The sequence below is a fragment of the Natrix helvetica genome (assembly GCF_964273705.1).
Source record: "Natrix helvetica genome assembly, chromosome: Z".
Classification (NCBI taxonomy): Eukaryota; Metazoa; Chordata; class Lepidosauria; order Squamata; family Natricidae; genus Natrix; species Natrix helvetica.
In genome coordinates, this window is record NC_138554.1 from 105,080,805 (window position 1) to 105,107,795 (window position 26,991).

Genomic DNA, 26,991 nt, shown 5'->3' on the forward strand with positions numbered 1-26,991 from the left:
CTGAAAACTCATTGTGAGGTCATGCTCACAAAACAGAGGTTTTATACTAATATATAACACGACATAACATAATGTAATATAACGTTGCTATACTACATAACAGGAAATGCACCACTGCATTTTGGACCAGCCATTGCCTCTGTATTTCTAATGCAAAGTTAATGATGGAAATTCTCTGGATCAGAGGACCTTAAAACTCACATCTACTTAATCTTGATTGATTCAGGTGAGCTGAAACCTTCTTCACCATCTAAATTTCCAGACTCTGGGAAAAACCTTTATAATAGCACTTTGGTTGATCCAGGGTGCGGATTTATTTATTTAGTGTATGTAACAAGGTGGAGATACACAAACAGATATCATTAGCACACTCTCATTATTTATAGATGTGAGTATCAGCAGTAGTTTCGCGCAGGTGTCAAATAGGTACATTGAGGCAGTAGAGCTCTAAGACAACCTACAAAGCTGAGGCTTCAAACTCAAATTATTCCTTTCCCCAATATAAACTATAAGTGATCCTGGAAAAAGGAAGAGAACCATAGGAACACCATGTGGTGAGTTGCTCCCAGTTCAGTCTTATTTGGCTGAACTGGTAGTAGCGGTAGTGGAGGTGCAGAAGTGTTGCGAGTACATAGGAGCGCGCCTGAACCAGTAGTGAAAAAATTGGCAACCCACCACCGCACCATAACTGTAAGCTAGTCCAAATGATACCATGACAGATGGCATCAAAAAGTCCTGAGAGATCAAGAAAGATAATAAGATATATCAAAGTGCAATTGATCAATGCAATCAACCACCTTACTACTATGGGCAGGCCTAAATGCTGACAGGAAGGGGTCAGATAAAGCCAGTTTTATCAAATTTATAAAACAAATTTTACAAAATGTAACAGATGGATGCTAATCTTTCTTGGTGACAGGTGGCACGGCGCTGGGGTATTCAAAAAAACAGACCAGCTATGAACTATGATAAACTTAGCCGTTCACTTCGCTATTATTATGAAAAGGGAATCATGCAAAAGGTGAGGAATTTGTATTTTTTGTAGTGAAATATTGCATGTTAATTTATAAATTTGTTTAAAAATTCAAGTATTTCTAAACTGTATATCAGTATGACCAATATAAGGAAGTTCATTAAATATGTAACTTTTAAATTTTCTTATGAAACCTTCTCCCCAACCTATTATTTCCAAATCCATGACTTAGAACGTGAACCTTGATGTAAATTGAAAAGTTATAGTAGGGTTTTGGTCAATTTTGGAAATTTTTCACCACCATTAACTGATTGGCCTTCCTAATGCCTCTGTACATTTTTCTTCTTCACATAACCTCATGTCAGGAATAACATAATCCTCTTGCAAATATGTTTTTAACTTCCTTCAAAACCTTTTAAGGAGCCAAGACTCAAATCTGAGGCAGTAATTTTCTTCCAAAGTTTCAGAAAATAAATAAAAAACTATTATCCTCAATTATAAAAAAAGTCTCTGTGTGTGTGTGTGTGTGTGTGCGCGCACACACATGTACACACACACACACACACACGATCATAATTATAATGGTTCAATCTTTTTTGGTCTTCATTTTGACACTGCAGTTGTTTTTATGATTGAAGCTATACATGTCATTCTTATCCTATCATTTTATTTTCATAATAATTTCCTTAATGTATAAATGTGCCTAACTTAATATGAATTATTATAATTTTTAATAATAAATTTGATAAATCAGTAAATAAAAGGTTAAGAATGCTGAGAGACGATTAGAAGATTTCATATGTTGCCATATGATGGTGCCCAAAATCCTTATCCATTAGCTATACTACTTGGGTCTATTAGAGGATGTAGTTCTGTAATATCTAAAGATCCCAGCACTGAAAGGAAGAGATACAGTGATTGGCCTAAGATTATTTGATTTCACTGGCGTGTTGGTGATTTCAATTTTGTTTCCCCAACTTAATCCAGTACTTACACTAATAATCAGAATAATTATAGAAGTGTATTCAATATTCAATATATCTACTGTTTTTTCTTAATCAAAACATAATTGTGATTCCTTTTTAAAGCCAATCTTATTCACTTGTTTTAAATGAACACTGTAAAAACCAAATTAACTCAAACACAAATAGGCATTTGCTCAAGGGGGGAAGTAAAATCAAAATCTGATGAAAGCAGTATTTCATTAGACCAATGGTACATTTGTGAATTAACAGCTTTTAAGCTTCCAAGAATGCTCTATCAGATAAGAAAAACATTTTATCCAAAACAGAAGGGTCTGTGAGTAGGAAAATATATGGTTGATGCTAACCAAGTTAGCATCAGATTAACATCTCTGAGTGTTGAAGTTGCAAGAAAACATGCAAAGCAGACCTTATAATGGCGGGGTGTGTGTATGTTGTGTTCGTTCAAGAATTTGCCTCAAAATTACGAGGATGAAAAAGAGACTGTCATTGAATAGTATGAAAACTTTCTGTTACAGTTTCTTTGGGGAAAGCATCCATAATAAAACCCATGCAGAGAGATAAAGAGTTCTGCCCCTTTGCTGAAGACAGGCACAGAAAATGGTGGGATTCAAAAGCCATCAGCTTTTTTATACTTGTCTCAAATGACCACAGCCTCTCTTTTCTGAGCTCTTGCGAAAATAACATCTTGATCGAGTCCGTTATCACCTTACTTTCTTGAAGATGAATGTTTTTCTGATCAGGTTTAGTCACCCTCTACAACAAAATAGCCTGATGGTATATAAATACTTAAAGTTTCCAATGCACTTTTCATCCATCATAAAATAAAAACAGAAAACCAACCCCATTTGGCCTAAAGAGCCAGGAACAACTAATACAGCATCAGGTGATGTGATACAGTCTAACTTCAATTGCTTCAAGCTTCAATATGGCTCAAGAAAAGAATTGTAACTTAAAAGTATATATTGGAAACTAATAAGACTGTCCTTGGCCTGTCTAATCTTGTGGGCACTTGTCTGGCAGTTGTCTCTTCCTTTGTCTCTCTTCTTTTCCTGCATTTAGGACAGCAGAAGCTTATTAACAATGAGTCATAGGTTTGGATTGTTCAATATATTTTTCAAATTAAAACAGTAATGCAATTCAAAAGAATTCTCTATGTTGGGATTATTTTTTTTAAATTATGTTCCCTGAACCCTAGGATCTTTTTTTGTTTTACAAAATGTTGGTAGAGTTCTATGATAGACTAAGAGGAAAAGAAAAAGTTCATGCAGACTCACCCAATTTTTCTATCGCTGGAGCTTGCCTTTCATCAAGAGTTCTAGGATATTTTTTAAAATGAAGGTTCTACAGCCTGAAAAAGTTTGAAAATCCCTATTCAATGTGATTTTTTTTAAAAAAAATAGTAAAGCCATTAATCTTCCATGTCATTCATTGTCGTCTAATTTTTGCCCAGTTTTCCTTGTGCATCTTGTTTTCTGTGTTCCTGATGCACAAAATATTTTTTGATACTCCTATATGGCTGCAAAAGAAAAGTGTACTTCTATCTCTTACAGCCTTTCTCTTTTCCACCCTTCTCCTTCTTTAACATTGCTCTTAAGGTTGCTGGAGAGAGATACGTGTACAAGTTTGTTTGTGACCCTGAAGCCCTCTTCTCCATGGCCTTTCCGGACAACCAGCGTCCCTTGCTGAAAACTGACGTCGAACGTCATATCAATGAAGAGGACACTGTCCCTCTGTCCCACTTTGATGAGAGTATGGTCTATATGCAAGAAGGAGGCTGCTGTAATACCCACCCTTATAATGAAGGCTATGTATATTAATTGGAGTGACAGGAGTGAAGCCCCCTTTTTCATCCTAAGCTTCTCCCTCTTTCATGAGACCAAGACAAAAGCTGAATTCCCTTCAGTTGATTTTATAAGAATAAGGATTAAAAACTGTAAAAAAGAATAAAAGAGTACTATAAAGGGGTTTCTTCTGTTGTATTAATCCTGTAGTCTGACATGGACAGTGCACTTTATTTGAAAAGGGAAGTTTAGAATTTAATTGTTTATTCTTTGGAACAAGGGTGGAAAATACAGGTTTTAAGTACAACAAAGCTGTATCATGTCTGAGTTTGTTTCTGTTTCTTACTTGGTTAAAAATAATGTACATGTTCTCTAATTACCCATAGTACAGTTAATTCTAGACATGATCAATAACCATTTGTACACTACTTGGAGAATTATCTGTCATGGACACTCTTCCCTCTCTCCCGTTTTCACTATAGTCTTAGCCATTTTCCTGTCTTTTTTATTGCTAGACAGACGTTATTTACCCCTTACAATGATTGAGCTTTGCACATTCAGAATATGTGCTCTACCAGTGAGCTAAGGACCAATAATAGATGCTAGATTTGAAAACTAGAATTAGATTTTTAGTTTTGTTCCTTAAAAGACAGGTTCTACTTTTATTTTATCTCTTAAAACATATCTATGTATCTTAGACACTACCTTGATTCTGTATACAAGTCATTAAGGAAAGCATTCATTCTGGTCCAAAGAACACAGTTCCTGGTTTGTGATTATACATTGCAAGGCTGTAGCTTAGCTTCTGATATCAGGTGCCATCTTGTTATGCAAATACATCAACATTTAATCGTTTTCAACTTTTCAATGTCCACCTGAGTGTAGTAATTATTTATACTGAACTATTCTGCATATTCTTTTAACTTTATGTACAGGACTGTGATCACAAAGGGTGAGACAGAATGCTGTCCTTCCAATTTCTTTGATTCATAAATAGGTTATTTAATCAATAAGAATTAACTGTACTAGTTCTCATATCTCATTATGCTATTTCAATCCACAGCAATTTCTCCTTCAGCAAAGCATCCAATATACAAATAAGTACTTTAGTAATTTTTAGACACAATATCCAATAATATGCATTTTAGCCTTTATACTGCTGTGTTATGTTCATAAGCATATATACATACTAGCTAATGCTATCGCTTCTGCTGCTGTCTTTATTCCTGTAATACTCTCTTTGCTGAATTTACTATGCTCTTTATAAGCAATGCTGTAACTACAGGTAGTATTCAGGACAAAATAGATGACTTGAACCTTTTACTGTTTAGAAAAATAGCTTATGCCATAGCTGTGCTATATACAGCTTTTATGTGCATTGCGACATCCATAGGACTTTCCAGCTTGCTAAAGAGGAGCTCTGCTGAACCTTTTATAATGCTCCATGGAGCAGAGACCTCTACATAATATCAAAAATACAGTTATTTTTTTTCTTTCTTTTTGGGCTGTATCATGTAGTGCTGGCACTGATGCTTAACAATTTTGTTGGGACACTAATTGTAAGTGTGATTAGGTAAGTTTGGAAAACCCTTTAAAAGTTGTTTTAATTTTGGGAAGACAACATTGGAAAGAAGACAAAGATTTTATTCTTAAGTTCAAATTAAATGAATAATATTTAAGGAGACCTTATCTTCAATGTTAACTTTTTGCATTGGAGCAGGAAATAGAAAGCATGTTTGAAGTTTGGAGAGTGGTTTTTCAAACCACTTCTCTTCCAGAACAACCATCTCCATAGTCATATACATACTTTGCCCAGAAATCATCAACACTGAAATAGAGAAAGGGCAGATAGGAGTCCATAATTATTAGTTTCAAAAATAACGTTTCATTGTAAATGACATGATATCAGAGATGCCGGGATGTAGTGATTTACTTTGCACTCAGTGTTAGTCATGAACCCTATAAATCTATAAATGATTTATAATGCAATTCATTTCAGACTTAATGAGTATTAACCACTATAAGCCACAGCTGCAACAAAGCACACTGGGCCTGCATCTCTTTCACCCTAAAACATTAAGAGAGTTTCATGTGTGCATGTTAAAAATTCCATGGCATGTTAACCTTACAGAAATCTCTGCAAAAAGTGCTTCATCTTATCCCTGCCATTGTTCAATGGCAAAATTTCTGTAGTTGGCTATAAAATTTGTTTTTTATTTTGTTTTTGAAAAGCTACCATTGGGATAGAATCAGTGACTTTAATCATGATGCCTACTGATGTCTCTTTTGACTTTCCCTAGACTTCCCTCCTCACGTAACTTAAAAATGGGAGGGTAGCATTTTCAGAGTGCAAACTTCCAGCTGTCTTCAATCACAGTTATGCTTTAAAAAAGTTCCGCTTATTAAAAAAACAATTGGGGAATGTCAACTTGCCCATTAAGAATATACCTAGGTAAATGATATGATAAAAGTCCTGGGAATATATATGCATTTGTCATCTGGTAGATGATTGATTTCTATCTGGCTGCATCTATTATGGCAGCCATTTTTTGAATAGTCATCTCTGTCGATCTTTTTTTTTTCTGAATAAGGTACTTAAAATTCCAAATGTGTCCCCCAATCTTAACAACAGAAGTATCTTTGGAGGAGTCAAGGTCTCTAAAGTGGTGGGTGCAACATCACAATTGAAGCCCCACCTCTTGTACGTACATACAAAAGGGCAAGGTATTGATGTGATTGCACAGCTGCTCTCTTGCCCTCTAACCTTTTGATCCTCTAACAAGAATTTAAAATAAGGTTTCTCCTTGCCTTAACTTCTAAATTAGGGTAGATGCACAGAAACATGCTCTAAACAAGGTGTATTAAATAAACTGGCTGTGAAGCAGAAGAGGTGACAAAGCATACATGCTTAAAAGTCCTTACAGGGAGAAGCAAGTATCTTTACTAGTAACTTGAACACATTCTGCTTAATGATAATTGTATCTTTATTCTTTCAGGTAGCCAGACATTAAAGCATATTGAGTCGAGTCGCGAGGCCAAGGTTCTTATTTCCACCCCTCAATGCCCCTCTTACTGAAAATATTAATTCACCACCCTTATTGATAGCCTCAAAGATAGCATTTGATTTGACCTGGGATTATCAGTCTTCTGGCCTCAGTTCACAGAATATCTGAGTACACCTTCAATCTCTTGCATCACCTTTGCATTTTTAATGGGCAGGGGTACACAGAACAAAAAAGGCAGAACAAACTCCTGGTGTTTGTTCTGAAACGTATGGATTAAGTCAGATTTAAAAAGCCACTTTTTAACTGGCATAGATCTCCAATATATGTCCCACTTAAATAAAAGGTTCTTTGGTTACTTTTGGTCCTGGTTTTATTACAAGGAATTGTTCTTTGAAGAGAAAATATTAAGTGAATGGGGTAGTTGAAAAAAAAGAAAGCCTAAGGCAAATGTCTTAATATTTAATATATATCTATATACTGTACATGGTAGTGATTCACTGAACAAAAAGATAATTCCCAGGGGGAAAATGGTATAAGAATTTGTTATCTGGAATTGTTGGATCCTTTTGAAATTGTACCTTTAAAAAAAGAGTTTATTTTAAGTTCTGTTTTTATTCCACATTTTTCCAGGTAGATTAATAAATCTGGCAGCTGATTTCTGAAAGATGGTTTGAATGTCTAATGATTTTATTTTTATTCATTCAACATAATTGAAAGGTTTACTGGAACAAAGCACAAATGCCTCTCCTTACTGCATTTACAACACCACAGCAAGCAACTATCATAGTTAATGTGTAGCTTGCTGCTAAAAAAAATCCCCCAAATGAAGGCAAAAAAAAGTTCTAAAAATAAAGAAAACCCATTTCTTTGAGCAATCACAATGGGTTGTTAACTGGTCAATCTTACTTGGAAACACAGTACAACATTACAGTATTTCAAATCAGGACGTGCATCTCATTCCTCACTTTATTGGTGGTAGCCTTATCACATATACTTGTTGCCTTTTCCATATCTAGTCAAAATTGTTCTAGCTTGTTATTTCTGAGATCTATCCCTTTCCTTCAGTCTTTTTTCCTTTTGAAGGCATTTTCATAAATAATAACTCATCCAGTGTTGTTCTGAGGAAGATAAATATGGAGATTACGTTTGAGGTCAAAATCTGCCACCATAGCCTCTTGTAAAGGTATGTGGGAATAACCTTGGAAGACAAGAAGAGCTACAGCCTAGATATGGTCAGATAATTTAAATTTCATTCCAAAGGAAGAGAGGTGGTAAAAGCATCCCTGAAGGGAGCCTCCCCAATTTTCATGAGAGTAAGAATGAATGCCACATCTTCTTTTAAGTAGACCCAAGTCAATGGGCTTCAAGAGAGCCAACACAGCAACCCAGGTCCATAGGCAACCCACACACAGATTACTACTCACGCTTCCTTATTACTACATTTACTATTTCTACTTCAACTACTACTACTTTATAAGTCATACTACTGGAGAAATGTATTTTTCTAACAATTTTAGGCTCTTGCGTTATTTTATTTCAGTATGAGAACATACACTTTCTTCCCTCTCTTCCACATACTAACATTACCCACTCCAGCATAGCTTTTATAGCCATAGTTGCTATTGCTGGCTGGAGGGAAGCTTAAAGGAGCAGACAATAGCTGGCCAGGTGCTGACCATTTTCTTGGCAGCCTGCTCTCCCACAAGGAATTTTCAAACTTGCAAGATACTGTTAATAGAATGTTACAATAAAAATGAAGTTACTATTCCTATTGTGGTTCTAGTCTGGACTACCTCACAAGGCAGCCCTCTCTGGCCGTCAGCATGATGAACAGGATGGTTTGTTGGTTATAATAATGGGAGAGAGTAAAAAAGGATGTTAGGGCAGCTACATATAGCATTTTGCATACATCCCCTGGCAATAACGTCTGTCCTCTGCTGCCAGACACAGGGAAAAACAATGAAGCAATACATGGATTTGAATTGCCTGAATATGCTCAATGAGGAACAAATGCAAAATAGAGGAAGTAAAGAAAAAGAAAATTGTAGATTACATTCTAGACATCAACCCTTGGTTACATCTAATACAGACTGTCTTCATGATGTTTACACTTGAATCTTTATTTTTGATTCACTGAAAGATGAGGAACACCTTAATCCCAACTCTCAAAGTTTTAACCAAGAAGAAAAAGGGAATGGTAAAGCCAGACAGTTATGTTCACAAATTTCAATGTTTGTTAGGATTTGCTCAATATTTTTTTTTGAATATGTTCGTTGCAAATTAGCTTCAGTGACTATTTAAGGTAACACAATTGTTTAGTGTCATGTGTCCTGATTTACTGGAGATTGAAATCTATCTGAACATCAAGTGGATCAGGTTCAAATTCAAGTTAAGAACAAAATACTTGAAGCCAATAAGCAAGTGGAATTCTAAAATGTTTGGAGAGAACATTAACTCTTCTTGAGGTAGAGAATGAGCTTGAAGTTGTTTATCAATAGCACATCAGTTAAACTGTTTTCCTTTCTGTTTGGGGTTTTTTATTGCTTTAAAAATATAGCAATTATTTCTAAATAACTTGTTAAATGTTATGAGATCCTGCATTTCTAGAATTTTAAATATAACTTTGCAAGTATTTTTGAATCACAGTTTCCAGTATCTGTCACTTTTGACCATGATAAGGCCAGCAAGAACTCTCTGATTCAGGTCTCTCTGATAAGCCACAGTTTGTCCACCTTCAGTATAGTTTTTCATTATTTGGCTAAGAAGTTCCATTTTTATAGTCATATACAGTAGGCTTTTATTTAAAATGTTTTGAATTTACAGTTTTGCTTTTTAGCTTATGCTTTGGCAGTGTGTGTGAGTTGGGGAGTTGTCTTGCTGTTTACAATCATTCAATATGCGCTTTTCCTAACCTGTTACCCTTTGATGACTTCCACCTTTTCCATAGTTCTCTAGCTGAAATGGTGAAACTTGTACAGCATGTCTATTGGGCTGCAGGCTAGGAAAGGCTGGTTTACTCAAACCATCTGTGTGGTTTTGGCTGTAGTTAAAAGTGCAAACAGTGTCTTAGTTTACTATGTATGGTAGTGACATACGACGCCTAAAGGCAAGTAACTATTGCCATAATCTTTTCTTTAAAAAAAAACACAAGCTAATGATCTATAGTTTCTGATCTTTATTAAAATCAGGGGCACTAACGTAGATATGAAGTACAGAATAGTGTAATCTACATAACTATTTTTGTCACATACATGGTTTTCTTATCTGAATACTTCCATTATTCTTATTGTGATAAAATAATAATAGTTTTTTTATTTGGAGTTGTTCATCAAGGCATCCATACACACCATAAAGTGTTACACATACATATAAACATATCCAACTTTTAAAATATTACTTGATCAAATTGAGAAGCATTATACATGCTTTCATAGCTTGTTTATAGCACAGTCTTATAACAATAACTTTCTTTGGAATGACATAGACGGTCTCTTCAAGAAAAATATCATTAGGTTCAGTGTGACCTAGGAATCATTGTTTATATAATCTAGATTAGCTATCTTTCTTTTTCTTGGCTGCTGAAAATTAGCAGTATCAGTTTGTTTCTTAAAAAAATTGGTGTAATCATTTGGAAAGTCATAGTGCTGCTCACTTATGAAGAGTTACCTATTCATGTAGAAGCCATTTGCTTTCAAATTACAATTGAGAGATCTAGAATGACCATGAGAGCTTCATCTGTGTCCCATTGCAGGTTAAACACAACAACAATTAATACAGTTTCCATACCCTCCCCTGCATGAATCCTAATTGGAAGACATATAGATAATCCATTTCATCTGGAACTCCCAGAAGGGAAGATAGGTAACTAAATAGAGATTATTAAGATAGCTTGAGTAATAAATAGCCTTTGACAATGGGAAGAATGTGCATCACTGTTGGCTTTGAGGCTGATGGTATCATGAACATATATAACTTACAGAGAGGTATTCTCTAGTACCCAGCCTTGTCCAGGCTATCGTTCCCACCAAAAAGCATGTTTTTGATAAAATATGTTATTTTCTTAGCTAGGTTTTAGTCTTGCATGCCAGACCTCTTTTCTCTCCTACAGACGTGAAGGAATATGATCCTATTGCAATGAATCTACACTTAACACAACCAACCTGAACAGAAGACTTTCCAGAATCTAGCACTTTCAACAATTTAGCACCCAAACACTGGGTTGTGCTATGAAGCCAACAGGGCAGTGGATTCCTATTAATTGACTGGTTGATTGTATTATATGGCCACCCATTGCACATAACATGACTCTTCTCATATAAATCTTTTCTTGTAATGACCTGTTTCATCACACCTTCTTTTGCTAATCACTACTACTATATTCCAACTGTCCAGCTCTCTAAAGAGGACCTCTCCCAATGTCCATTCCTGCCACACTTGAGTGGGTGGTATGCTTTCTTCCAATAAGTTAAATCAGAATGGATCACAGAACACTGTCTGGTGTATTACATTTTCAGCTCTTCTTACTAGGCCTCTCTCCACTTGATGTTCCCTATGTCTCTCATTCCTGAAGATGTTACTGATCATTAACCCTTTTCATAATCAGGGCAGAGAACTTGGGACTCAATTATATTTCCAGCATCTCTTGCTATTGCACACTGGCTAGCACTGTTTATCATTTTGATTCAACCAATATTTAGAAAGTAATCCTTTTCCTTCTCTAATTAGATACATTTCATTTTGGAACCTGGTAATGAGCAATAAACATTGCTATGTCTATGTTCCTATCTATGAATATCCTTATCCAGAAGTAGATTTTGGAAATGGGTCTAGCTATACCCATTTTGGAAATGGGTCTAGCTAATTCTATGTTCATTTTTGACAATAATGAGGCAGTAATAAAAGATGTATAACTCGACTGTGGAGATCAAGACACATCCAAGTCATCTTGATTCATAATGTTGGGTCAGCTGTCAACTATTTAGGATGTGTTCTCATATAAAAACTGGAGAAGGGAGTACTATACATATCTTCTTGATCCCTTGAAGGAATAGCAGGACCTAAAACATGGACATAATCACTTTAGAATATATTGCATTGTATTTCATTTAATATATTTTGATATCTATATTTATTCTTTGTATGATAATTAAATGAAAATCAGTAACCTACTGGTTGATACACTTTTAATTTTTCATTGCTGTTTTTCTGCATTCATCATTTTTGGATAACATTAATATATACTTTTATCAGAGAATACCAATAGTTCATCAATAGTTGATCTTTTACTCTTTTCCTATACTTTGCTTCTATATTTATCAATATGGAAATCCTCACAGCGGCTGTATATTTAGTTTATGAATGTTGCTGGATTTATAGCCCAACTTTCCACCAATAAAATTATATAATAAAATTAATTAAACAATTGTGATCCACAATTACATAACAAACAGTTTTGAACAGCATTCAATTTTTATTTGGCCAATAAAAACATTTGATGTATCTCCTTTATACCTCTGGACATGACTCAGTCCAACTGCTTGAAAATTGCATGTATTTGTTTTTTTAAATTTTATTAATTAAACTTTGACAAAGTAAAAGCATTTAAAACAAAGGAAAGGAGAAAGGAAAGGAAGAGAAGGGAAGGGAAGGAAAGGAAAAAATAGTGCAAATATAATTAAGAAATGAAAGAAAAAGTAAAAAGGTGACTTTTGATCTTTACTGCAGCTATAAATGACACACTATTTGACGATATTTCCCTAAGGTTACATAACAGTTTCTTTCTTTCCATATTCTACCCTTTCTAATCATATCCCTAAATAATAAGTTTACTTTTTTTTGTTTCCAGCAAAATGTACATAGTGTAAAGGACTTCCAGTTAGTAATAAATGTAGATTCTTCTTTTTTTATTAAGCAAGTCAATTTTGCCATCTCTGCCAATTCTGTCATCTTTATCCACAATACCTCCATTATAGATATTACAGAGACTTTCTAAATTTGTGCACATAATATTCTCATTGTGATTACAATGTTCAAAACAATCATCCATAAGTCTTTTCTAGTTGTTTGTCCATTGTCCCCAGCAAAAAAAATCTGATTTCAAATGATTATTAGCCAAATAATTAAGGACTGTATTTCAAGTATATGGTGTGGTAGTTAAAAATATGGCAGGTTTGACTAAAACATTGAGTCTTTATTGATTAGCCCTTGGGCCATATCAAAATACAAAGTTCCAGAAACAAATTATTACTAAAATTTGATAAAATACCATTTAAAATGGAATTAGAATAAAATATGATTTAAAATGGAATTGGAATAAAATATGATTTAAAATGGAATTGGAATAAAATGCAGTCGAAAATGAAATTGGAATAGAATACAATAATGTAAGATATAGATAAAATATGATAAAATTATATTTCGGTGTCATCCCTGCAATCTACCTCAATCAGTCCCACATATGCAGATCTTATCCTGACTAAAATAAAATCTGGCTCATGAATTTGTCTTGCTTCCCACTGGTAATTGTCCCCCTCCCCCTGAATATTTTCAAACCTGGCAACTTTAAGATATATATGCTGGGGAATTCTGGGAGTTGAAGTCCATAGGATTTTTTTCTTTCTTTTTTGGGGGGAAATCCACAAATCTTAAAGTGGTCAAGTTTCAAAAACACTAGTTTAGAGTCTTCCAATTAGGATAATTTTTAACATGGAAAGTGACTCCCTAGAAATGCTGCAACACTGTGGGCTGTCAATAGAATAGAATAGAACAGAACAGAATAGAATAGAATAACAGAGTTGGAAGGGACCTTGGTGGTCTTCTAGTCCAACCTCCTGCCTAGGCAGGAAGCCCTATACCAGGGGTGGGGAACTGTGGCTCTTTTGCGACTTGTGGACTTCAACTCCCAGAATTCCTGAGGCAGCTATGTTGGTTCTGGAATTCTGGGAGTTGAAGTCCACAAGTCGCAAAAGAGCCACAGTTCCCCACCCCTGCCCTAAACCATTTCATACAAATGGCTATCCAACATCTTCTTAAGGAAGGAGATTTTGATGAGGGATTATGATCACCACTAACCAAACTCAAGCACCCTGCCAAAAATTTGAAAGCCAAAACAGGATTAGCCTGTCCTACCCAAGGAACATGTTCCTGAGTATATATAGTCCTTGACTTACAACATTATTGAGCTCCAAATTTTTATTGCTAAGCAGTACAGTTGTTACATGAGTTTTGTCCCATTTTATGATGGTCATTAAGTGAATCTGCCTTCCCCATTGACTTTGCTTGTCAGACAGTCACAAAAGGGGATCATATGATCTCAAGACATAAATGTTACAAAGGTCATTTTTCAGGAGGGAACTGGACTTTCTTGTTTTTCCTTTGAAGACATTTCACTTCTCATCCAAGAAGCTTCTTCAGCTGTGGGGAATGGAAGGATTTATATTCCTTGCAGACAGCTGGTCATTTCCATTCTTTTAGAGGGTTATTTAGAGGTTTATCTGTGTCCTTAGTTTATCTGTGTCACTTGAGTAGTGTTCCTGGTTCCTGCAGGCTGCAATTTTTCCTTTAGAAATCCAATTATACTCCCACACCATTCAAAGATTCTTCATCCCAAATTGTATAGCTAAAAGTCTGTATAGATTCTCAGTTATCCATGTCATGGTTGACCCAAAGCTCTTTTTTCAGGAAAAAAACTGTCATAAATATTAGCCAGTTGCCAAGTGTCTGAATGCTGATAACATGACCATTGGCATGCAGCATTGGTTGTAATTATGAAAAACAATCATAAGTCACTTTTTCCAGTGCCATTGTAACTTTAAATGAACTGTTGTAACTTGAGGACTACATGAAGTCAATCCTAAGTTTTAAGGCCTGAAAGATGCTTAATCAAATAAGTTTACCTCCAGATAGCACTTACATTATGGTATTCCTAAGAACCATTCTCAAGGGCAAAAGCAAAAAAAAAAGGCCATACAAGTGAAGATTTTATGATTCACTGAGTTTGAGATGGGCAGCTATACAAACTGAATAAATAAATTAAAATAAATAGAATTGCATCTCTATAGAGAAGGAGCAGCTGCATCTACAGTTCATGACCTGTCACATTTCATCTTTCATAAAGATACAGAGCCCTGTGTCTTTATCAAAATACCCAAACAATTCTGATTTATTTGGTGACCAGTTACTTTTATCAAACCAGTACAATTTTGTTTCCTTTTATATAGCTAGATTTCGTCATACTCTCTGTAAGCCTACAAACATTTTGATTACAAAATGACCTAATTATAATTATTTACAGAATTCTAGTCAGTGACAATAATGTGTGATTTGATTTGTATTAACTAAAACATCATAAAAATATATTAATTTAAAAAAAATAATAGGGAAAAGAAATACAAAATCATGTATCCAACATTCATACAGAGAAGCTTGAGTAAAGACTTTAAATATGATCATCGTAATATAATAAATAATTAACAAACTGATATCTCACAAATTTCAGGGCAGTGTGGGTACCAACATAGAGAAGGCCCATCTGCAAATGATACTCTTGAATTTGGTGCGACTGGTTCTTGCACATGTAGCATGTTATATCAAAGGTATCTTGCACATGGCTCAATAGTTAACTGATAAGCAGTTCAATTGTTTAATTACAACACACATCATGTGCATGGTAAGCCTGACAGTTGATAGTTGAAGTATCTTTTGCAAATCAGCACAGTAATAAAGTGTAAGTTGAAATGCCTTGTTAAGACAGATCAAGTGATTTTACACAATTCCATTCATCACTGTAACCCCTGTAGTTAATACCAGATACAGCTTCTAGGCCAACTACAAGGATGTGCCCAACCCAACAATGACCTAAAAAAAGGGCAAAGGTGTATATAATGGAGAACAGAACAAAATAGAATAAAATGTCTTTATGAGGTTAGAGTAAAAGGAATACAAAGAAAATCATTCCAGATTTCCTTTTAGTAAACAGAGGTTTTTGTATGTTTGATAAAAGACAAATCCTCATTGATAGCAGCTATTATCTAAATTATCTAGAATCTAGAAAAATGCTTTCAACATTCTTTATGTTTCCCTAACTAAAGAATTAAGAAACCTGTGATTTACAAAGAGTGGATTACAAAGAAAAAATTAAGTTTTCTTGGTGCATATTAATAGTAAACATATTGGTTTTGAACCAGATACTACATTCAGAACACTCTTTCATTGATGTAAAAGGAAAAGAAGTTGGAGATATCTGTATCTTTGATCTCTCACTTTCATGAGATCACAGTAATAATCTAACAAAATAAAGAAATCTCAGAAAGTTCTAAAGGTAAATATTTCCCCTATCCAGTTGTTTCTGACTCAAAATGGCAATGTTCATCCCCATTTCTTAGCTGAAACAACCAGCATTGTCCAAAGATATTTCTGTGGCCATATGGCCAGCATGCCTATATGATGAAGCACACAGAATGCTATTGTGTTCCCACCAAAGTGAAGATCTGTGACAATTTGCCACGGTCAACTCGCTGTGGGACAAGAGTTACACTAATATCAAAGAAATGGTGGCATAGAGTCATTAGAGAAAGTATGCAAAAGGAGGGACAGAATGAAATAAGAATGACAAAAAATAAAAAATTCTTAATTTATTTTAAATAATTAAACTGAAATGTTAAATTGTCCCATGGTGAATTGTCCCATGGCAAAAATTTCCTGCAGTGAACTGACTGTGATGTGTTGGCCATGGTGAGTTCACTGTGGTTAGTTGGCCATGGTGAATTAGCCATACTGAATTGGCTGTGGTGAGTTATCCTATTCTGTTGAAGTGGTTCCTATTTATCTGGTTGCACTTTCTGCTTTCAAACATAGAACATTTATTGGCCAAATATGTGATCGACACACAAATAATTTGTCTTCGGTGCATAAGTTCTCAAGTGTAAATAAAAGCTATAAATTATAAATCATGATCATAGTTATCATAAAAATACATTCATCATAAATTGTAAGAAAGAACACCTAATGATAGTTATAGTACTCATCTCAAATGATCTAAGTGCCAGAGAACTCACTGTAAAAGCATTGCCAAAAAGGCATTAAGAGTTGTCAACCTAATCTTGCATAGCTTCTTCTCCGGTAATATTGAACTGCAAACTAGGGCATACAAAACTTTTGCTAGACCAATTCTCAAATACAGCTCATCTGTCTGGAACCTGCACTGCATATCGGACATTAATACAATTGAGTGAGTCCAGAGATATTTCACAAGAAGCGTCCTCCACTCCTCTGCTCGCAACAGAGTACCATATGCCACCAGACTTGAAATTTTGGTCTTAGACAATTTAGAACTTCACTGTCTTCGATCCAACCTAAATATAGTACATAAAATTATCTGCTACAATATCCTACCTGTCAATGAATACTTCAGATTCAACTACAGCAACATACGAGCTCACAATTGATACAAATTTATGGTAAACTGCTCCAAACTTGATTGCAGAAAATATGACTTCAGTAACAGAATGGTCAATGCCTGGAATGCACTACCTGATACTGTGGTTTCTTCCCCAAACCCCCAAAACTTTAACCTTAGACTGTCTACTGTCGGCTTCACCCTTTCCTAAAAGGTCTTTAGGGGGCCTGCATAAGGTCCTCAGTGTGCCTATCATCCCTATCTTAATATTCCCTTGTATTCATATTCATTTCATGTATTCATAATCATGTCTATACTTATATTTGTTATCTAATTCACATTTGATGAAATAAATAAAATAAAAATATATAAAATATAGGTAATAGGAAAGATAAGAAGAATAGTAATACAACCTTGCTAAATAGTTTGACAGTGTTGTGGGAATTAAAAAACTGTTGCGTGGACAGGAGCTGGTGCAAGTAACAGGAACTTACCATGTGTGCGGCACTCAGGTTTCAAAACCTGACTGTCAGCCTTTCTAGCTGATAAGCTCAGAGTCTTTAACCATTGAGCCATCACACTCCCCCAGAAAGTCTAGGAAGCCATAAACACAACTGTATAATTTATTTATATATTGATGCTCTAAAAAGCAATTTGAATGCATTACACAACAGCTGAGTGAAAAGCTCTTTAAATAATATTCTAATAGTACAAAGAAATAATCTGCAGAAGCAGGGATGATATACATCTAGCTGATCAGATCATACCATTTCAAGGTGCTTCATAGCAAAGCCTTGGATGTTTGACTGATTGAGATATTGATTTAAATTGTTGACATTTGTGGTGGGGATTCATCTGTAGCAGAAATCAGCCTTACCTTACTGTATCCTTTCTCCAGTAACTCATATGGTTGTTTTCTCCCTTAATATATTTCTGCAGAAGCATAACAGGCCTTGGTAATGCTGCTCTTTTTTAAAAAATGTTGCACCAAACTTAAGGGAAATGATGCTAAAAAAAACCAAACTGAACTTATAGTCTACAGCAGGGGTGTCAAACTCATGTTATTATGGTTGCGTCACATGACATATTAGGACTTTTTCCCCCTTTGCTAAACTAGGCGTGGGCATGGCCAGAGTGTGACGCATCCAGCCCATGGCACAAGTTTGACAGCCCTGGCCTACAGCCATCACAAGTAGAATCAGTAGGATTTTACCTTTCTTCTCTTCTATAACCAAGCAGATGGGCTTAATGGTTTTTTTCAAGCCATAGTTAATTCATCTACAAATAATAGAGATTGGTTTGCCAATGTGTATAGAAAGAGAGAGACTTTACTGTTTATAAATGTTCTTCAAGTTTGCTTTGCCCTATCATTAGCAACAAATGGTGTTTGTTTTAGAAACATTATTTCTTGAATCACCTTGGAGTCAGCGTTGGTATAATAAATTATCTGTAAGGTGAAATGAACATTAATTGGTTAATGTGACTGCTGCAGTTTATTTCATGGACAACAAAAACTTCAGCCATTTTTTCTGGATTTCAAAATGACATTATGACTGCAGTTTATTCCTTGTTTAAATGTAGTATTTAAAAATAAAATAAAAGGGGTGTGCTTTCTTGTTACCCATCATTGTTTTTTCAGAACCTTTCACTTCAGCAGTTTAATTAACATATTATTAATGTTGCTTTTGAGATGTAAGAACACGCAGGGAATACCACATGCTTATTCCCTGTACTAATAACCTAATAATAGTATTAAATTGATGTGGTCTGAAACAAGTTCAGAGCAGATCTAATTACCAAAAGATGATGTGCAGTAGGACTCCAATTATCTGAATCTCATTTAACAAAATTATATTTTTAATACAAATTAACAGTCTGTATCCTATGTAGCCCAGTGCTAAACTTGTTAATAGCACTGTCATCTAATTATTTATTTGTTCCCTAGACAATATATCAAATAAGGATAGGTTCTCTTCAACATATCAATTAGTGATGAGAGAAATGTTTTACATGCATTGTTTCTTCCCTATTGGCAACTAGTGTTTTTATGATCAAAAGGCTATCTGCTCAAACTATTTCAGACTATCAAACTGCACATTAGCTGTAGAAATGATGCACCAAGAATAAAATAAGCGAACATGAGTAAACTAATGGTCCAATACGTACTGCAAATAACATACATTAAAGTTTTAGAAGACACCTTGTCTTCTAAATTGTTGCTTGGAACAATTCAAGCACAATTCCATTGCACACCACTTGATGACCATGTAGATGTACACATATGCGTGCACACATACACACATATGTGCACAGACATGCGCACACACACAGCTTAAACTTTACAAGATTTTGAGAAGCATATACCAGTGACAATGAATGCACTCTTGGAATACCTGAAGGTAAAGCTTAGGAACAGATTTTCATGGGGAAAAAATGAAGTTGCTAAGTCGATACAGACTTGATGACACAATTAAATCAATCAATGCCCAGAGCAGGGGTATCTGCAAAACATGATCAAAGAAATCAAGATAGTGGTTACAATGGTACATTTAAAGCTATATATCCATTTTTTAAAGTTTATCATACATGCAATGCACAAAAAAATAAAATTAAAAAAAAACAGGAGAAATTTGCATCATCGTGGCTAACATCTTGACTTTTTTGACCACATCTTGTAGCTATGTCTGGCCTGAAATCTCTCTTAGTTGGAAATACTTTTATAGTGTGTATGTGTATTCTTTAAAATAACTTTTAACACTAATAGAATAGGATCCTTCCTTGGACTGATGTGAAATCTTAAAAGACACGGCTACTTTAAAGAATAATAGAAACTATTGGACTTGTTCTTCTTGAAGAAGTCAGAGTACTTCTGAATTATTTTCAGCATTTGCTCAGCCAAATAGATGTGAGTTTGCAGTTTCACCAAGGACATCCACCCAAACAATGGATTGGTTTATTATTGTTTAAATACTCCTCCCAGTTTTATGTGCTTTGATAGTGTTATTTTTAATTTGCTTTGTATCTATTTTAATCCAGTTATGGATTGAGGAATTATATATCACTCAGACTCAGCTAATTAGAACAGCCTATAACTCCTGCAAATAAAATAAATAGCCACAGGTCTATACTAAAATATTTAATCAGAGATTTTCTTTGTCATTATATGGGTGAATCAAGAATGCTTCATAACCTGGTCATGTCACACTTTTACTCACATACTTCATTAGAAGAAACAATTGTGCCTTCGCACATCAAGATACACATCAAGATGAACAGAGAAGTGTTTGCATTCAGTAGTGTATAAACAAATCACATTTTCATATTTATTGGGATATAAATTGAAATAATTTGTCCTTCCCGCTTTACTTTTCATGTATATTTTTCACATTCCCTACAGACTAAAAGGGGGTGAAGGTTTTAATTTGCTGTCACTGTACTTGTCAAAAAAAAAAAAAAAAACCCCACCTCCCTCAAACAGGCATTTTTCACTTATAGATGTGAGTAATGTATCCAATTAGCTTATCCAAGATTTGCTTTCTTTACAAGCTGATCTTGTTTGAAGTTAAAATGTATTTCTTGATTTATGATTGATGGTTTTTCAGCTCTGCCATTTAAAATGTAGCAGGCATAGGCAAAGGTGTTGGGATGACATTGACTATAATAAATAACACAAGATATATGTTAAGAAAACTGTGAAATTAGATATTGAAGAGCATTGATGCTTGGGGTGGTAGATGTTCTTGATTTTGAACAGAAATTATAAACAAAAAAGAAAGTTGTGTTAAATTAAACCCAAGACATATACTAGTCCCAATGGTGTGGTTGCATAACTGTGTTACCAAAATATTTATTATGTTAAATAATTTTGTCCTTAATACTCAACCATACAATTGTACAGAAAGAAAGGAAAACAATGAGCTTTGAAATGCAATTTCATCACCCTAAAATGCTTAGCATTGATTTTAAATTAATCCCAGATGACAACTGTTGATTTCATTATGATTTCATTTTAGGTTTAGACATTCATTTTGAAGATCAGTATCTCTCTTTAACCTACATCAATTCATTCTAGAGTAGGAAAAATAGATTGAATGTAATTATATACACATGCAGGCATTAATGTTGATTAGGATTTTTTGGGAGCTACGGTTATAACATATCTCAAGAGCTTCAAGCATACATACATACATACATACATACATACATACATACATACATACATACATACATACATACATACATTTTATATAACTATCCATCTCACAAGAGTGAAACTGGGAAACTCCTAAAGTTGAAGAAGCATATCTAATCAATGGAGGAAGTACATAAATACATGAAGTCTTCCTCTAATATTGTACTTAAAATCTCATTATTAGCAAACTTTGGGTCTCTTCCAGAATAAAATAGATTTTTCATACGAGTTGTTAGGATAATGTCGGGCACCTGAGCATCTGTGTAGAAAGAAAAATGTGAAATTTGACAAGTGAATTTTAGCTTCTTTTCAAGTTATTTGTTATTGCGGGGCAAAGGGAAACAACTAGCAGTCCATGTTACTATCCCTTATTGGACGATAAGATCAGTTTGGATTTCTAATGGGAATAATCAGTCTCCAGAAAATGAGAAGGAGAAGAAGAAAGAGGAAGCGACCATGCTCAAAACATTCCCACACTTTCCTAAAGATTACCTGCACTATAATTTTCCTTGCTTCTGTAGTTTGTGTTTGAACATATATTCAGTGAAGAGGGATAACAGAGAGTGGAAGGCTGGGGGCATTGATATCAGATGTTCTGGCCTGCATAAACTTTAGCAAGAAAAAAAGACAGCATTTCATATATAGTAAGAGTCTGATCTCCTTCACAGTGTTATGTTCAACTGTGAAAAAATGTACCAGCTTAAATACTCCCTCCCCCCCAAAAAAAGATGGTTTATGGTTTTCCAATGCTCACAATTCATCTGCAAAACCTTTCTCTGTGGAAATGTTCTCCCTTGCAGTTTTGTCTATACACCTACTGGTTTATCGGAGACATAAAAAGTAGCTCCTCCTGTCTTCTCAAATGATGAATAGAAAGTCAGAACTACTCAATAAGCTGTAAACAGTGTGTGTTGGTCCAATGTCAGATGCATAAGGTAGACAAGACCAAAAACATAATTCCACAAAAAGACTGGAACTATACTTTATTGACTTATAAGTCTTATTGTGCTTATTCTTACTTCCATCACATATGCCAGAGAATCAGGACAGCATTTTCCTAATTCTCCTTCCAAATATTTTGTTTCCCAAGAATGTTTCAGCCCACTTTGGCTAGATAGTGATTCTTGCCAAATTATCTCATAGTCCTCTCCATTATTTTCTACACATTACAATGGAGTTTAATGAGTTTAAAAGAAGGCAGTTCAATTAGAGGCATGACATAGATTGAAACAAAATGCTTTGCTTATAAGGGTAACCATAGAAATGTAGTTATTGTGTTAATAAAATGTGAGGTTACAGCAAATACTCAAAAGAGTTCCAAGTCTACAGTGCTTAAGAGTACTAGTTTATGATTGTAACCCCAACTCTTTTCAGTTCATGTGAAAATGGATTATACCTTCATTTTTCTTTGATAAAAAACAAGAATATTATGGACCCTGGTTATTCCTTGAAGAGGAACTAAGAGAAGTTTCCCATTGTGAAAGGGTATTTATCCAATCTGTTTTGAGATGCAACATCTCATCATGCCAATTGTCATGAAAGAACAGCAGCAAGCCACTGCATGCACAACTGTGAAATTCCCAAATAACAGCAATCATATCAGCTATCTGGAATTATGCAAAAAAAAAAAAAATGAACAGAGGTGACTATTCAGAAAACTTTAGATAAGTAATCATTTTCAACCTGAGATCCAATTTCATTTGTAAGAAAAGATATGAATGTGGTGTTAATAATAAAAAGAAGCATTATTAGAATAAGTGAAGCTTACATGACATGCCTCTTAATGTTAAGGTAGCGTAAAGGAACCTGAGTAGAATGCATCTTAATAAGAACTATGCAAAGATGTGGTTAGAGTCAGGTCCAGGCAAGGATATTGTGTAGAGTGCAATTTATGGCACGTAACTCTGTAACTTAAATATTAGGTAAGACTCCCAAATAGATTTGACAACTTAATGGTTTTTAAGTTATTCTCATTTGAGAATGTGATATAGTGGCCAATCACTCTTGCTCCAGGTTGAAATCACACAATGAATTATTGCATGCTGTTTGGCCAGCAATGGTCTACAATAACTCTTGATCAGAAAGGTAGGAATGCTGCATGTTATTTGATCTCTTCAGAATGTGGATTTCAATATTAAAAACTGCATTGAGAAAAGGAAATGGTTACTAAATTTAACTTGCATTTGAGCATCGCCATGATCATATAACCAGAATGTCAGTGAATAATTAATGCAAAAGCTGATGAGATAAGAAAAGCGACATGAAAGCAGTTCATAAATAACATACTATCATAAGAAAAAACAATCATTTTAGCTCTCACTCATTGCGGTCACCATTTATTTGGAAGCTCTATATAACAGAAATTTAACATATACATAGAGACATAAGGGTTTGTTTTGATATAAAAAAGTGTTTCGCAGGTATCTGCTTGAAGAAAACTCTGTAAGGTATTTTTCACATTGTCTAACCTAAAATTGGTCTGTCCTATTTGGTTAGCTATGATTGTAGATAATTAGCAGAATGGTTTCCTGGCATTTTCAGGGAAACTTTAGTTTTTAAGCTCTTATATCGGCTTAAGATACTTGAGAAAACCTAAGCTCTCTTTCCCTCCACCCAGGTAAATAACTGAAAAATTAGGTGGTTGCCATGTGTGAAGTGTCTCTATCTTTGTATCATTTTTCTGTCAACTGCAATTCCCCAAACATTTGTAACAACTAAAAATAGTTTAAACAGCTGTTTAAGAAGTTGCCCATCCTATTAACTTAGAACTGAGGAGAAACTTCCTGACAGTTAGAACAATTAATCAGTGGAACAGCTTGCCACCAGAAGTTGTGAATGCCCCAACACTGGAAGTTTTAAAGAAGATGTTGGATAGCCATCTGTCTGAAACGGGATAGGGTTTCCTGCCTAGGCAGGGGGTTGGACTAGAAGACCTCCAAGGTCCCTTCCAACTCTACTATTGTATTGTATTGTATTGTATTAACTTTCTGAATAATACAGAGCAATTCTCTTTTTTATTATGTATCCATATTTACTATATAAGAAGTGTATTTCTATTCGTTTCTTTACAATATTGTAACAAATATACTTAAATTTAAGCAATGTCTAGCAGCTATGTTGTTTTGGACCAATGTTTTACCCATGACATATCTCAAAAAATTGTAATACTCTCTTGGGAATAACAGGATGAAATCTTGGTTTTGCTAGTACAGTTGTTATAATTGCTTGGGAATATTGTTTCTGTTTAATCCTGAAGAAAAGATGCCAAATATCAGAAACATCATGAGCAGATTAGAGATATGGTGCTAAAGAAAACTGTTGGACATATTTGTGTCTCTAAAGACAGAACAACATAACCCAATTAAAGCTTTTACATGACCATTCAGCATTACTTATGAATGTAAAACTCTTCTTCATTGATAGTTGGAGCAGGTGAGAGAGGAGTTTTAAAGATATTTGTTTATCAAATTTAATTGCCATCTTATGATATTCAGTTCATTGAGCTTTTAGCTATAAACTGAAATAAAAACTATTCAGATATAAAAAAGGTTTTCACATACCCAAAGGTAAAAGCAAATCATTAAAAAAAATGAACTGGACAATTCCATACTTAAGAACGGGTTTTTTTGATTTACCTTCCCTACCAGTTCACAAATGTGAGCATGCACACACATGTGCACAGCCTTCCTCATATGAGCTTTTGGCGAAAAAAGTGCCTAAATGGGATGCTGTAGAGCCGGGATGAGTGGGCGGGGCCACTCGCGATTTCCACTACCGGTTTGGGCAAACCGGTCTGAACCAGTAGAATACCACCTCTGTTTAAGAAGGTAAATTGCAATTAATCTCTGAGTGAACAGATATATTTTCATTAACAAGATCACACAAAGATTCCATGTGAACTTCCCTGGAAAGAACAAAAATTATTGCCAGCTTTCCTTTATGCTAGTAGAGCAAAGACAGGAGAAAGTGATAGATAGTATGACATGTCCTTGTCCATTTTCTCACTCACCATTTCCTGTTGTTACCTTCTTATTGATCCTCACCATTTTTGTTGTTGAAGGTATCACTTTGGTCATGCAATTTTTAAACATATATAATTATAAAACATTTCTGAAGGAAAAAACATGGGGGAAAATAGGCAGTCAAATAGTCAGCTTCAAAGAAGTAGAATCCCTGTCTCTTTGACTTCACAAACCTGGAAGATATCGACAATTATCAATGACAAATAGACTAATCTGCCACATGCAGTTTCTTGTAAATTATCAATGCAGCAGAAAACTTTGAAGAACACAGAGGATTAACATTACTGCTAGATTAGGAAAGGCACCTATTTAATCTAACATGCTATAGCCTAGATCATGCAGAAACCAAACAAGTGCCTTCAGATGCCTTATCAAAAGGAAGAGGGCAAAAAAAGGTTTCTTTTATTATATTTCCCCACCGACAGTATTCATGATATTGTGGCTACAATTCAGAATGTAGTATTTAACCATCATACATCACCAAATATCAATATATTTGTCTATTTACCATATAAAACTATATAAAACCCAATACAATTTTATGTCCATATCCATATCTAATGAAGTAAATTCCTGATATTCTTACATTATGGTTGAAATTCAGGTTGTCAAATTTCAAGCATATTTATAATTTTGCAAATATTAGGTTTGCTCTATGTTCAAGTTTCCAAAATTAACAGAAAAGATGTGCCTTAAAGTGCTATCCCATATAGAATAAAAGTGCCAGACTATTATACCTATGGCTTAGATTTTTTATTTAAATCCAGGACACTATTATAGTTTGTTATATACAAAAACATAGAAAGGAAACCAAAGCACTGATAGAATAGCCCATAAATAGCAATTATCCAGCTGTTTTTTGGCAAGTCTAGTCTGCTCAATGCTTAACCTCCAACTTGATATGTGCAAATTGCTTTGCAGTAGTAATATATACATTCTTGATCAGAATAGGAAAAAAATAAAATGAATTTACACCTGATCATTAAAGTTAGTGATTGAGATAGCTGGATTGATAGAACATTTACTAAAACTGTTGTTCTCAGGAAGTCGATTTATGAACTGTGAATCTATCTTGATGCACTAGTATCTCTAGGTTTTCTGTAAAAGGAAGAAAAAGAATATATCATAATTTCTTAGCTATTTCCATATTAGGAACTCATGCACAACTAAAGTAAGTCATTAATAACTCGGAAATGTACATAATTATTTGTGATTTCTTTTTTTAAAAAAAGTAATTTAAGTTTATTTTTATTTATTATTAAACTAATTTTATGGGCATTCAACTCACAAGATAACTCTAAGCAGTGCATAATATTTAAAACCTACAATATAAAAATCCTGCCTCCCTGTGCCAAACTCAATGGTAGCAGCAAATTGACAAGTATATTGTAATATAAAAGATCCCTTCTTCCTGTAAAGGATAAAAGTCTACTTTATGGTAATCTGTAATAAAGCTATGAAGAAAACAAAGTAGAGTTATTTTTCCAAAAAGAGCAAAACTGTTGATTTTGTAGGAAATTCTTAGTCGAAAAACACTTTAATGCTTTTGTCTCTAAATATACAAGATATTGTGTGTGTGTGTGTGTGTGTGTGTGTGTGTGTATGCATATGCATATACATATGTATATGTATATGT

At 34.4% G+C, this 26,991-nt stretch overlaps 1 protein-coding gene across 5 annotated transcripts in view; it reads left to right on the plus strand.

Moving 5' to 3' along the window:
* ETV1 (ETS variant transcription factor 1) overlaps positions 1-26,991 on the plus strand; it is a 119,218-nt gene that overhangs the window by 87,487 nt on the left and 4,740 nt on the right. For 4 of the 5 annotated variants that reach the window (XM_081933420.1, XM_081933421.1, XM_081933422.1 and 1 more), the window contains 2 exons: positions 920-1,021; positions 3,555-7,390. In XM_081933420.1, coding sequence (XP_081789546.1) covers positions 920-1,021; positions 3,555-3,776 — 324 coding nt within the window. In that variant the 3' untranslated portion in view covers positions 3,777-7,390. Of the gene's footprint in view, positions 1-919; positions 1,022-3,554; positions 7,391-26,991 lie in introns of those variants that run through there. The other variant, XM_081933424.1, reaches the window with a different exon arrangement.